The 14,111-nt window shown below is 52.2% G+C and overlaps 2 protein-coding genes across 2 annotated transcripts; one reads left to right on the top strand and one right to left on the bottom strand.

Annotated features, from left to right (window-relative positions):
• Nucleotides 1–451: 451 nt before the first annotated feature.
• On the top strand, nucleotides 452–3,583 carry IUM83_15487 (AGC/MAST/MAST protein kinase; the record flags this gene model as incomplete). Its single annotated transcript, XM_067940304.1, has 6 exons — nucleotides 452–1,792; nucleotides 1,885–1,970; nucleotides 2,058–2,142; nucleotides 2,222–2,292; nucleotides 2,387–2,435; nucleotides 2,513–3,583. 6 exons carry the CDS (start codon nucleotides 452–454, stop codon nucleotides 3,581–3,583), a joined length of 2,703 nt encoding a protein of 900 aa, XP_067780221.1.
• A 211-nt stretch (nucleotides 3,584–3,794) lies between these two features.
• IUM83_15486 (rrna-processing protein efg1) lies at nucleotides 3,795–5,003 on the bottom strand (the record flags this gene model as incomplete). Its single annotated transcript, XM_067940303.1, has 6 exons — nucleotides 3,795–4,274; nucleotides 4,340–4,405; nucleotides 4,500–4,556; nucleotides 4,654–4,713; nucleotides 4,796–4,905; nucleotides 4,988–5,003. 6 exons carry the CDS (start codon nucleotides 5,001–5,003, stop codon nucleotides 3,795–3,797), a joined length of 789 nt encoding a protein of 262 aa, XP_067780220.1.
• Between the last annotated feature and the right edge of the window lie 9,108 nt (nucleotides 5,004–14,111).

The raw sequence follows: 14,111 nt of genomic DNA, 5'->3' as shown, positions 1-14,111 counted from the left end.
CCGAGGCGTTGGGTCCTAGAGGACCCGTTCCAAGGACATTTTCCACGCCGCGTCGGCCGATCGCGACGGCACATTGGCCCACCAAGCACCAGGCTGCGGCGTCGACGATGACCAAAGGTCAACGCCCACTTAACCACAGTAGCTCGACCTTAGGCTATCACTATCAGCTAGAACCAACCTCGCGCCAATGCAACCAACACGCACACGGAAAGGCAACGACAGGGCGTTCATCATCCATCGATCGGATGGACAGCGCTCGGCTCGGCGTCCATAAATTACTTTCTACAGAAATCCAACCGCAGGCCAAAACTTCAAAAATCATCGCCAAGAAAAGGCGCAGAACGACGGCTCCGCAGTCAAAAGCCTAGTAGGCGCGCTGCACAGTATACGTTTCGCCCAGCCAGCGCCGCCTCGACAGCAGTCACTACCCATTCCTTACCGGAGCTTCGTCATGGCCGAGCGGCCGCAGCAGCTCGCCCTGGCGCGTGTGGCCGAGCTGGAGCTCCCCACGGACGGCGCGCGCCGCCCCAGCGCCAGCAGCACCACGAGCAGCAGCGACCTGGAGCGGCTGAACGAGGAGCTGCGGCTCGAGATCAAGCCGCAGCGCCTGCAGCGCCAGTACACGCTCAACGTGCCGCCCTTCAGCTCTGGCGGGGGGCCCATGACCCGCAGCGGGCTGCTGGACGCCGCCCCCGACAGGCTCGAGGACGTGCTGAGCCGCTGGGAGAAGAACCAGGCCAAGTGGCGCCGCGTCGCGGCCGGCAACCAGGACGCCGACATGCTCGAGGACGGCGCCGAGCTGTTCGAGAGCGTGCAGCAGCGCAGCGAGACCTTCGACGTGACGTTCGGCGACGGCTTCCTCGGGCTCGAGTTCGCGCTCGACGCGCTGCGCAACAAGGTGGTGATCAAGAGCGTGCACGCCGAGGCGTGGGCCGCGGCCGTCATGCACATCCCGCCGGGGGTCTCCATCACGCGCGGCCTCTCGGTGGAGGCCGTGAACGCACGCGACGTGGGCGCCATGTCGCCCGAGGACGTGCTGGACAACCTGCAGTTCAGCAAGCGCCCCATGACCGTCACGTTCCGGCGAGTGAACAAGGCGGCGGTCGTGTGCAAGCTCTGCGAGACCAAAGTGGACGCCAACAGCCTTGACGAGCATACGAATTACTGCGTGCTGTCCAAGAGGGTGGAGCTGGAGGCGGACGTGATCAACAACTCGCTCTTGAAGCTCACGTCCTCCGTCAACGCCATGCTGGCGGCCGAGGGCATGAGGGCCATGTTCAACCAGGAGGAGATGCACATCTACCACGCCCTGCGCGTCGTGGCGATCCAGGCTTCAACTTGTGACGTCACCAGCGTCGACTCGTTCGCGCTATGCGCTCGACTAGTGAAAATCATTGACCGAATACGACAACAGGACGTGGAGACGTCCAACTTCGCCGTCGAGCGCGGAATCAAGTACTGCACCAAGCTGCGCAACTTGATCCACGCCAAGATGAGCAAAATGCGCGCGTCGCACAAGGTAATGTTCCAGCAGGCCCCGGTTGAAGTGGTGCGGCTACCGCTGCAGCGAACCAAGTCGCTGGAAGACATCGAGAACAGCGATGGGTTCAGAGCCCCTCGACGTGCGAGTATGAAGCCTGCTTCGTATCGCGTCTCGATTCGTGATTTCCAAATCGTCAAGCCGATATCGAAGGGTGCTTTCGGTAAGGTGTATCTCGCCCGAAAGAAGACGACTGGTGACCAATACGCTATAAAGGTGCTCGCGAAAGAGCACCTACTGCGCAAAAAGCAGGTACAGCACGTTGTTTGCTGCATAGGACGCTTGCCATCGCAATGCTGCCTACTGAGCATTCCCTCCGTTGCTCGCTTTGTGTGCCACCACAGATTCAGCAAATTGAAACGGAGAGGAACATTCTGGCCAGCGTGGTGAGCCCGTTCGTCGTAAAGTTGTTCTGGACGTTCCAAACCAAGTAAGCAACTTGTGCTTGGTGCAGTAGTAGACCCCTTTGAGATGTGCAGCGGCTTATATTTGAGGATATTTATTTTGTTGTCGCTAGGCGCAACCTGTTTTTGGTGATGGAGTATCTTCCTGGTGGTGATTTCATGTCGTTGCTGGAGTGCATTGTGCAGCTGGAAGAGCAGGTAAGCTTGCTTCAAAAGTGAAGATAAGTTAACAGCTCGCTGGTCGGCATTGACGAACGAATGACGTCTTGATTTGTAGGTGGCCTGCGTTTACATCGCCGAGATCGCAATCGCTCTAAATCACCTGCATACTAAAGGCTGTGTCCACAGGTTCGTTTCTCATTCTCTTCCTTGCATGTGTCATTTGTCCTCACTCATTTATTGCGTCTATCCACTTGCCTGGTTTTTGACATTCGCTATGCAGAGACCTGAAGCCCGACAACATTTTGCTTTCATCAACTGGCCACATTAAGGTACGCTGCTCACGAACCTTGACGGTAGTACATCATCCCGCTCTGATCGCTATCACTGTTGCATGCTCGACTTGTAGCTGACGGATTTCGGCTTGTCCGAAGAAGCTGTGGCTATCAGCGACACCGATTCTGAACCCGACGATGAATCTATGGCCCAAGGCTCGGACATATTGACTGGCACTCCGCTTGAAGTTGCGTCGTCTGCGCTGCCACCCAGTCGTCCGCGTCACGCCTCGTCACCCAAACGGAGCTCAAGAAAGAAGTCCGCTTATCACACGTATGGTCGATGTGGTACCCCAGATTATCTGGCTCCTGAAATCATTCTTGGCGTCCCGCATGGCCCTCCTGTGGATTACTGGGCACTAGGAATTATCCTCTACGAGATGCTGGTTGGGTTCCCCCCGTTCAACGACGACACCGTGGATGCGATCTTCGAAAACATTCTGGAGCGGCAAATCCTGTGGCCCGATGGCGAGAAGTGCTTGTCTCGCGAAGCGATGGATTTGATAGACAAGCTGCTTGACCCGAATCCAGCAACTCGAATGGGCTGGGAGGGGATCAGACTACATCCGTTTTTCGAGGGTATTAACTGGGATACGATTTTGGAGTCGGTGCCTCCATTCGTACCGACGCTGGAGGGGCCGAACGACACAAGCTATTTCAACAATCGTAATCTCACGGACATATTCATCGACGACGACGAGTTCGACGTTGATTCTCGTTCTGCAAGTAGCAGCCAAAATAACCTCGACTCTGGACCTGAAAGCGACGATCTACCACAGAGTCCGTCTGACCCGAAAGGAGAAGACGATGCAAACAACAAGGCAAGCACAACGTCCACAGGCGCAGCGGATGTTGACATGTCCTGGGGAACAGCAGGGGCACTAGGCGCTCTCGATTCTATGAGTGCTACTCACGATGAATACATGGGTGATGGGTTGCCCTCAGAAGACAACAACAGTCACTATCGGTTCCCTAGTGGAATGTACGGTAGCCCAGATGATTCCAACCTTTCAGATGCCTTCAGGTCTTTCAGCTTCACCAACATGAATGCACTTGCCGCAGCATCGCAAGCAGAGGCCGAAATGATCACTGACACGGACCAGGAGTCTGCTGCGAACGCTTCAGGTCCGTCCATCCTGATCTAGCTGAACTTCGAGATTTCGACGATGCTTCCAGTTGCCTCACTATTCTTTCTACAACCTTCCTCGTGACCAAGATATCTTCATCTACCTATGAGCTTGTCAGCGTAAAGACTATTAGTAATAAATTGCAAGAACGCCGTGACCTACAAGATACGAATTTCTCACGCACAAACAATCGCAGATCATGCATCGAAGTGTGCTCTACATCAACATTTTACAGAAAGAAATCGTCTTCTTCCTGCTCCTCTTCCTCCTTGTCACTCTCCGCCTTCTCAACATCCGGCATCTCATCGTCGTCATCCTGGTCGACAAGGGCAGGAGTGTGCTTCGGCTTTTCACCCGACTTGTCTCGCTTGCTGCGAGCCTTCTTCTGCTTCTTGACCATTTCTTTGGTCGGCTTCTTCAGCAGTAGCTCCACAGCAGGGCGTGCCTCGCTTGCGGTGCTAGAATCCTTTGACTTTCCATCGTTGAAGCAGAACTGGTGGAATGCATCGGTAGACTGCTCCTTCTCGAAGCGCGCGATAGCTTCAGCACGCAGCTCCTTCTGGCGCTTCTGGTTCTCCTCAGAATGAGGTGCCGACGGGAACAGCGAAATGTACGGCTCGCTCTTGGGGTAGTAGTAGATGTACATCATCTCCTCGCGGTACGTCTTGAACTTCTTCTCGTGCTCAGCGCGCTCCGAGTCGTCGTCAGCCTGTAGCAAAGTTCTCCGTCAACAACACAACCAACTCCAGTAACATCAACGCACAATCTCCCTACCTGCTCAATACGGTTCTTCGCCTGACGCAGCTTCCGCATGACCTTCACGCGTTCGAAAAAGCGCGGCTATTACACCAGTGCCAGAAACACCAAGGACTAGTTAGCTACCCGGTACGAAGCCAACACCACCTCAGCAATATCACGCAGTAGGTAGACTCACTCTCTTGTACTTCTCGGCATTCTTCTTCTCCTGCGCAACTTGCTCCTTATTCTCGTGCTGTAAAAATAACAACCCACCCACAACAACATGTTTGAGTACAATCTACTCCGACCCACAAGAGAGTTTCCCCCCAGCGTCGAGCAGCTCAGCCCACCTCTTCCTTGAGCTGCTGGAGTTCCGCCTTCTTGGCTCTGCGCGTGGCATCAGCCAGACCCTGCACCACCACCACCAATGCAGCACTGTCAGACTTCATATTTGCATCCACTTGCATGCATAATTGATTGCAGGTGACGCACTCCGCGACTGAGGAAGCGCTCGAGACCGCGGATGCGGTTCTTGAGCGACGGGACCTTCTTGGCCTGCTGCGGCTTCTTGGACCGAGCGTTCTTGAATCGGAGGCGAGTTCCTGGCGGTGGACAGACCAGTGCACATGGTAGGAGTAAGGTGAGAGGCTACCTCATTGCGAGGAAGGAGGCAGCGCAACGCACCAGCGGTGGGAGCCATTACAACCGCAATGCAATAAATTGACGTTTGGTTGGCCGCCAAACTTGCATCGCAAAGTAGCCAATGGGAAATGGTTGTGTGGAGCACATGAGATATTCCAATTGCAAATTTTGAGCTGGAATACCGTACAGTACTCCTTTTTTATCCTGGTCGGGTGGGGGTAACGCCCTCACGGGAAGCTTGGGCGGCATGATGCTCGCCCAACGCTTTCGGCAGACGCTTAACCATTCTGCCAGCTTTTTACGGATCTCTCTCTCTACGACCAGCCCCTCGTGTGTACGCAACCCCTCCCATCGCGGTCCGCGCGCAGGCGACTCACCAGCTCCGATTAGGTACGTTTAATGTCAACTCGATTGGCTCACACCGCAAGCAACACGAGGCGCTTCCTCGCGACCTGAAACGCTACAAGCTGGACATCCGTGGGCTCCAGGAGGCGTGTATCAACTACCAGAGCGAACAGAGGATCGGCCAGTACTACCTCCTGACCCTGCCGTCGAGCAACATCCACCACTGCATCGGTTTCGCTATCGCTCCTCCTTTACGCAGGTTCATGCACAAGTACTGGGCCCAATCCAACCGCGTTAGTGTCCTGCAGCTACGGCTCCCCAAAGCCCAACGCGTCAATGTTATCACCGCCTACGCACACCACAGCGACTGGGACCTCACGTTCGTCGACAGTTTCTGCGAGGATTTACACGCAGCAATCAACCAGCTCCCACACCGAGATACAACGTTCGTTCTTGGCGGCTTCAACGCCAAGCTAGGTCGCCGTCGGGAGGACGAAACATTCACGGGCAACTGGGCGCGAGGCCGACGCAATCGCAAAGTTCTTGCTTCTTTCTGTGCCACTAACAATCTCATTGTCACTAACACAGCTTTTCAAAAACGAGCACGGCACATTACAACCTGGACACTGCGCCAAACGGACCACAGTATTTTCAACCAGATTGACAATATCCTATGCAATCAACAGCACAGGTCACTCTGCAAGAACGCGCGGTCCTGGGGAGGAGCCCTGACACCGTCAGACCACAAGCTGGTGACGCTGAACTTTGGGCTCAGCGCGATCACAAGGCTTCGCTACTCGAGGACGGCGTATCGGCTAATTGAACGGACAACTCGCTTTGCAACCCACCGCCTCGTGCACGATAAAGCTCAGCAAGCTTCCTACGTCCGAATCCTCGCTCAATACGTACCACCAACGGACTCGACAGCAACCGACAGGACCGATGGCTTGCCACGCTCCGCGCGGCACATGCAGAGGCTGAAGACACAATAGGCTACCTGCCCTACGTGCCCCATGCCCGTATTGCCGACCACGAGCTTGCTCGATTGACAGAAGAACAGGTCGACTCCGCCAGCTCATTTCCAGCGATCACAACTAGACGCCCAGCATGTGCGACGCCAACGCAATTGGATTCTACATCGCGTTCGATCACGAAGCAAACAACTTGGTAACGACATCATTGATGTCCATGTCACGCGCATCGATCAGTGGAGCGACTCTTCCACGATGTTCGAGGCAACCCGTGCGCTGTTCCGAACACGTACAACACTAACCTTGTTATGCGACCGTGCAGGTAAATTCATTCTCAACCGGAAGCGAGCAGACCGTCTCATTAACCAACACTTCCAAGCCCAGTTCGTGGACCCAACCAGGATACCCGTCCAAGCGGACCAAAGCCCACGTCCCCTGCGCAACCCGATCACCGCCGACGAGATTTGCATTGCCTTTGGCCGCCTCCGCAATGGGCGGGCAACCGGTCCTGACGCAATCCCAGCAGAACTTTTGAAGCAGGGAGCGGCCACCCTGGCCACACCACTCGCCGACATCCTTAATCACGGGCTCCAGACAGGAGAGGCATCCACCTCGGTGAAGAAATCCTCCTCGGCCTCCCGAAGCCGAACAAGTCGACTGGGCAATGTACCAGCCTGCGACCCATCGCGCTACTCAACAGCATTCGGAAAGCGATCTCGATTGTTGTGCTCAGGCAAATCACTCCGAAGGTCGCTGCATTCCTGTCACTCCACCAGAGCGGATTTCGGCCCCGTCGCAGTACTGCTGATGCAGTATGGGCACCATGAGCCTCTCGCGTGCTTTTGACACTGTTCATCGCAGCAAACTCTTATCCGTGCTGGTAGACATCCTCGACGACGATGCCATCGGCCTAATTCGTCTACTATTTCAACGGACTACACATTCGCTCCGGACGGGCCGCAGCACGCTCGAACCATTTGAGAGCAATACAGGTACCCCGCGAGGCGACTCACTTTCATCTGTTCTTTTTGTAGTCTACCTAGAAGCAGCTTTACGAGACGTGGCTGTACAGCTCGGCGTTCCTCATCAACTACTCAAGAACATGATTGTGTAAGCTGGTGACGCTAACTTTATCTGCCACGACCCTGCCATAGCCTCCAAGATCCAGAAAGAAGCACCCGCACTGCTAGCCAAGTGGTCCCTCGCCATGCCATGAACACTTCGAAAACCGAACACACCACTGTACACCGAGCTCTACATGCCTCCACAAACCGCATCGACCGCGCCAAAGAAGAATCCTGGCGCAACCCGCACAAACTGGACTCTGTCTTGGGCGACGCAAAGAATGTTTCGCGGCGGAAGAGCTCGCCACGGCAGCTCTTCATCGTGTGTGGAAGGTTTGGATCCGGCATCGTTGACCTCGGAAGCCACGCGCTTGCGGCTCTACAATTGCTATGTGCTCCCTATCTTGCTGTACAACTGCGGCACTTGAGCGTTAACCCAAACCGAGCTGCGCGGACTAGAAGGTTTTCATCGCCGACAGCTCCGTAAAGTAGTGGGCGTGGCATACCCCGACACCATCTCTAACGACGACCTCTACGAGCGCACAGGAACGGAGCCGGTCCGATACAATCTTCTCGAGCGCCGCGGGACAGTACTTGGGCAAATTCTCCGACTCTCGACAACGACCCCAGACTTACCCGCATACAGCTACATGGAAGCTTACTTCGCGCCAAGCCAAAACCACAGGTTCCGCGGCCGTCAACGCACCACGCTCACTGCGATCCTCGATGCCGACATCCGAACCATTCCAGACAACGACCGACTTCGACGAGCTGCTGATCTTTATCTATTACACTGCCACGCACAAGACCCGAAGGAATTGAGACGAATTATCTAGTCCTTCCTCGCCTACGCACGCTCAGGAGAGAGAGATCCGACGTATGCGAACGCTACACTAGCCAGGAGGCTCAATAAGTTGACGCTTAACTAGCGTAATGAACGCGAGACCACGTTTACTACTACTACTCCTTTTTTTAGGGGTTGGGATAACGTCCTCCCCCGGAACGCGTGTCTACAGTAGCATGACGCTAGTGGCGGACTTACGGCAGGTGCTCCCGGGCATATGTAGAGTCCTTTGCGGGTATCCGCCTTTGCCCCCTCCCCCCACTCCACGATGTCAAACCCCCTTCAGTCCCGTCCTAACCAGTCTAGAATGGCACGTTTAATGTTCAATCATTAGGGTCTCACCGCCGACAGCACGGCATTCTTCCGCGCGACCCCCGGTACTATAACGTCGACATACGAGGACTCGTAAATGCGTGAATTCCTACACAACATTTGCCTTGTCTTGCCGCTTCGGTTGGGAGAGCGTCGGCTGGCGATGCTGGAGGGGACGGCCCTCTGTTGACTATAACTAAAACCAACACTGCAACACTGTGCGTGCTTTCTTCGCGAGCTATTCAACTCAAGATTGGGTTATAACACTAGAAAGTATACTACGTCGCTTCGAACATCGAGCTACGGCTGATCGAGAACCTGGTAGTTACGCAGTTTCCTGCGGAGGTTGTAAAACTGATACTTCAAACTCTTCGTGTGAGCAGTTGTCACTACGCCTTTTGCAGCAGTCGGAGAAATGGGTCGGTGAATCCTGACATTGATTGGGTCAATGAGCGAGTAGGGCCTCGTGTACCGCACAACGCGGAGAAGTTGGATACCAACACCAGTAATAAGAAGTGTAAAAAGAAGAAAGTGAAAACGCTTCACAAACCAGAGTGTAATGCGGTGAAAGTCGGAGGTCAGCGACAACCAGTGTCACCACCAAAGGGTAAGGAGACTGGGGGCGACCACTTCACGCACAGATTCTATTCGGTAACTTCCGGGACAACGATATTTATTACCGCCAAGCAGTTTCGGTGCATGCTTAGAAAACCTAAAGACATCTAATCCATCTTCGTAATCCGTCCGGAAACGGAAAAAGAGAGCGGAAAAGAACTGGAAAGTGTTGATATTAATGCTTTTAGTGGCCACCCTGTCTACCACGTGCTGTTAATGCACAAACGGGGTTTCCAGCAGAAGTAACCTTCGCATCTACCGCCACGAGAGCATGGAGAGCACAAAATGGAGGTGGTACCCAAGAATACATGTTTCGACGGCAGTGGCGACAGTCACCAGACCAAGAGATGGTAATTATGGAGTGGGCCCAAGAAATGCGTGCGACCGGCTCGATGAGACCTCCGACGGCCCGCATGGAGCACCTACTTTCTGTGTGAAAAAGCCAGTTGTGTGGAGGATAGTACATGACTATCGTGCTATGAATTCTCACACAATTCACCGTACGTTGGCGATGCCCAGGAAGGATATGATTATCGAGAAAAAATGCAAGGCGCGTACTGGTACTCCTGTATGGAATTACTGATCGCGTATTGTCAGTTCAGGATGAGAAACAGTGATATACCGTATACGGCATTTAAAACACTGGATGGAGGTTTTGAATATCTCGTGTTGCTGGTGGGTCTTTCTAATACTCCGGCCACATTCAATGAAGGCATCCGCCGTATTTGAGATACCTCAGTGATATTCGACAAGGCTACTTTGATGATATATTATATATGTGTACTCCAAGGATGCATCACTGGACGTGCATTCGGATTGCGTGCTGGTAAGACTTGAGGAACACAAATTCTACATGAAGGTTTGCTAGTCCGTTTTTCTGCGTCGACGCAATGGCTGCCTAGGAGATTACGTGGGGCGTAGTTGTGTCCGTATAGATCCTGAGAAAGTGGAGATACTTCGTAATTGATCCATTCCCCTTACCTGGAGCGAACTGCAGTCCTACTTAGGATCTTCCATCTGCGTCCAGAGATTTTGTCGGAACTTTGAGGCTGATGTTGGGCCATTGTTTGACATGCTAAAAGGGCCCGTGGAGCAAGTGATTAGCTGGAGTGACCAATTACGTGCTCACTTCCTATCGCTAAAAGAGAAGATTGCTTCAGCCCTAGTGCTCGCGATCCCTGACGTCAACAAACCATCTGGGCTGCACATGGATGCTAATGTCTGCGCAGTTGGTAGTGTCCTCTTTCAGGACGAGGTCCAGGGTGATGCAGTAATCGAGCGCCCGATAGCGTTCGGTGGCAGAAAATAAAAAGACGTCGAGAAAAATTATTCCATTCACGAGGAGGAGCTATTGGCGATTTTAGTTGGGCTTCGTTTTGTGGATAGTGTACCAACTGGACAAATCCTTCATAGTCGAGACGGACCATCGCTCGCTTGAAACAGTTTCCAAGCAGAAGACATTTCCGCGTCGCATTGCGCGCTAGTAGCAAGTACCCGGTTACATTTCGTCACATAAAGGGTGAAACGAATACGGTGTCGGATGGAATCACACGTCGCCCTGACTTTATGCCAGGTTCAACGAGAATGCTTGCAGCGATGCTAACGCGAAACCAAAAGCAAAACCGTGTGGAGCTGGGATTGGCGGGTCTCGTGGCGGAAGCAACGGAACGATACGCAGACGACCCGTTCACATCAACTCTCGAACAGTATCTGAGCTCTACTGGGGCTGTCGTAAACTCCATTTCGAGAGATACAGTACTGAAAACAAGCAAGTATTCTACAGAGTGCCTAGCGATGACCGCGCCCGACCAGTGCTGCCAAATATTCTTGAGATAATTGATCCCGTATTGTACGAATGCCACTATACTAAGTGCTATCGTTACCCAGAAGTGGAGAGGATGCTCCGTTTGCTGAAGCGAGACTACTATTGGTGGACAATGGAAAAATATGTTCATGCTTATATCCAGTCATGGCAAGTGTGTAAAAAAAAGGAAGGGCAGAAACACAAAGCCGCCAGGTCTACTGCGCTCTCATGAGATTCCTACAGCGATGTGTACGCATCTTGCGATTTATTTCATCGTTGCACTACCGGAGACTAGTGAAGGCTATGATTCGGTCATCGTTGGCATTGATCGATTGGCTAAGTGTACACATTTCCTGCCGGCGACGACTGTTGCAATGATAACATAGTCAGCTCAATTATATCGTGACCGCATCTTTGGGCTTGATGGAATAGCAGAGGAGCTATTTTCCGAGTGAGATTCGAAGTTTGCATCGGAGCTGTTGACAACCGTGTGCGAGATTTTAGGCACCCGGCAGAAATTGACTACAGCGTTCCGGCAACAGGAAAATGGGGTTACAGAGCGAGTGAACTAGACATTTGAGGTTTATTGCGTGTGTACATAGTGGTGAATGGGATAAATGCATTTCTCTCGTCGAATTCGCGTACGACGCAAGATATCAAGCGTCAATTGACATGACACCTTTCGAGGGTGACATTGGCTATTTTCCTGCAACACCTGCGCTGTCACGAACATCTACTAGCTGTAGAGTGGCTAACCCCGTCCCGGAACAGAGTTACTGGAGTAACAAGATGTTTTGGCTCGTGTGCGTCGGCACCTTCAAGATGCTCAAGATCGTATGAGTCACTATTACGATCACAATCGACAAACCCAGGCATTTGTTGTTGGCGATCAATTACTGCTATCTGCGACGAATTTGGCCGATTTCCATGCTGGAGCGACCAAGGAAAAATGAGGACCATAATGGATTGATCCCTAGTGAATGGTCGAGCAGGTTGGGCATGATTACTACAGACTGCAATTACAGGGAGAAGTTTATACGTGCGCAAAAGAGTGCCCGAAGTGCCCAAAAGTGCCCGAACGTTTTAAGTAACTACTACATTTTATTATAAAACCGATGTATCCACTGACCAAAGTTGTGCCCAAAACAGCCTCCCATGTAAAACACGATTTACTATTATTAGTGTATATTAAAATAAGTCTGAGGTTACCTAGTGGTTACGTATCCCACGTTTTCGATTCTTGGGATTGTAATTTAGCGGTAGCTTCACGTTCTTAGGATAGTACGACAGTGGCATCTAATCCTACACGATGCGACGTAAAATTGCTTCATCTAACTCCACTTTCGATCCCGTCGCCCTGTGACGACTCGCACGAACCACCCGCCATCCTCAAGCTTCCTGTCGATCATGCAGCACAGGTGTCACAACTATTACTAAAAAGCTCTCTACAAGTTGACCAAATATTCTGCCTGCAGCAAGAGCTGGACTACGATCAAGTACAGAGTTCAGCTTTTCTGCACCGATGATGGCTTCACACAAATCAAGGGTGAACACACGTGCAACAACGAGGACAGCATCACTGCACGGGATGTGCAAGACGAGATGCATCAGCTGTTGGAATTACGCAGTCTAGGTGATTTGCGTGTTGTCCCTGGGTGGGTTTGGCGTACCGGGAGAGACGACATGATCAAACCGTACGGCACTGGCGCCGGGCTTCGCATTATAGGCAAGACAGAAGGGATCGATATCACCAAACGCTGCCGCAACGACGCCAGCGGTGGAGATGTATTTCGTGCGATTGAAACCAAGGAAGTCCGGTAAGTCTCTGATGAAGATCCCCGCGATTCCTACAAGTGAACATGGCCTATCCTATCGAGGGCAAGTACTGGCGACTTGCGTGTTTTGGTCATCCCGATCTCATTCGACTAATGAAATTTCCGGGATAACGCTATTTGTTGACGCCACCTTCAGTATCACGCCGGAGCCCTTCACACAGACGGTCATTGTGATGGTTTATGATAATGCCCGTGATTTGTACATCCCTGTTTCTACCTTATGGTCGACACTAAAGATCACTGGTCGTACTGGAACGCATTCCAGTGGGTGAAGATCCAGACTGACATGAAGTGTTTTCCTGACGTTGTCGTCTGCGATTTCGAGCAAGCTCTTCACCATGGTGTGCGTGATCAGTTTGAGAGCGCGCACATAGTTCGCTGTTTGTTCCACTGGACGCAACCGATCCGCCTTAAACTGGTCGACCTTTGCATTCCAGCTGACGAGATAAAGGTGGCGATGTGTCCTGGTGTAGTGGATTTTCTCGCCGTCGTGCCAGCGAAGACCCTTCGCAAGAAAGGTATCCCCTATGCCATGAAAAATTGTACGGACTAATAGGAAAACCTGTTGAGGCAGAAATGGCAAAACGGAATTGTTTGGAGTATTTCGTCGCGACGTCGTGTGAGATGTATGAATTACCGTGTTGGAACATCGCTGATATGATCGATGCCAATGTCGAGATTGACAACAGGACAAACAGTCCTCTGGAGGCTTACAACAGAAAATTGGCTGATACTTTTGGCGCTGCACACCATACCTTGTTAGAGTTCGTCTAAGTGCTGAAAGAAAAAAGCCCGTTTTTACCTTGATCAACTTTCCGATGTGGGCCACCACCGCCAACGCGCTCCACAGCATACGCCCGCCTTAACGTACCCTACCATGTCGCACTTGCTCTAATAACTCACTGCATATCCTAGTAGATACATAACTACTACAATACACGTAACTTGCATCGGATAGGCGGTCTACATTAAACTACAGAATAATACAACATATGTTAATCACAGTCAAATTATTGTCCCTAGTAAATCATCATGTTTTAGTTATTCCCCAGGTTAATGTTTTGGGAACTTTCGGGCACTTCGGGCACACATTCGGGTACGAATAAACCGACGCCCAATTGCCTAAGCGGGTGAAATTGCACCCCGTGTTCCGCGTTTCAGTCCTAAAATCGTACGTTGCCATTGATCGCCCAAACCAAGACATTTTCAAGATTCGGCTGCCAGATAGTAGAGAAGGCTTTGGCTACCGCAACAGAAAGGTAAAGAAAGAAAACCACGTAAAAAGGCTCGGTCAATCCGAACTAAATTGGGAGCCACCAGGAAATCTACAATATGTAGGAGACCTCATTATCCGTTATCACCAGAGCCAAACCAAC

Source organism: Phytophthora cinnamomi (assembly GCF_018691715.1).
Source record: "Phytophthora cinnamomi strain GKB4 chromosome Unknown Contig128, whole genome shotgun sequence".
In the NCBI taxonomy this organism is placed as follows: Eukaryota; Oomycota; class Peronosporomycetes; order Peronosporales; family Peronosporaceae; genus Phytophthora; species Phytophthora cinnamomi.
Note: the sequence above shows the minus strand (reverse complement) of the source record. Positions and strands in the feature narration are given on the sequence as shown.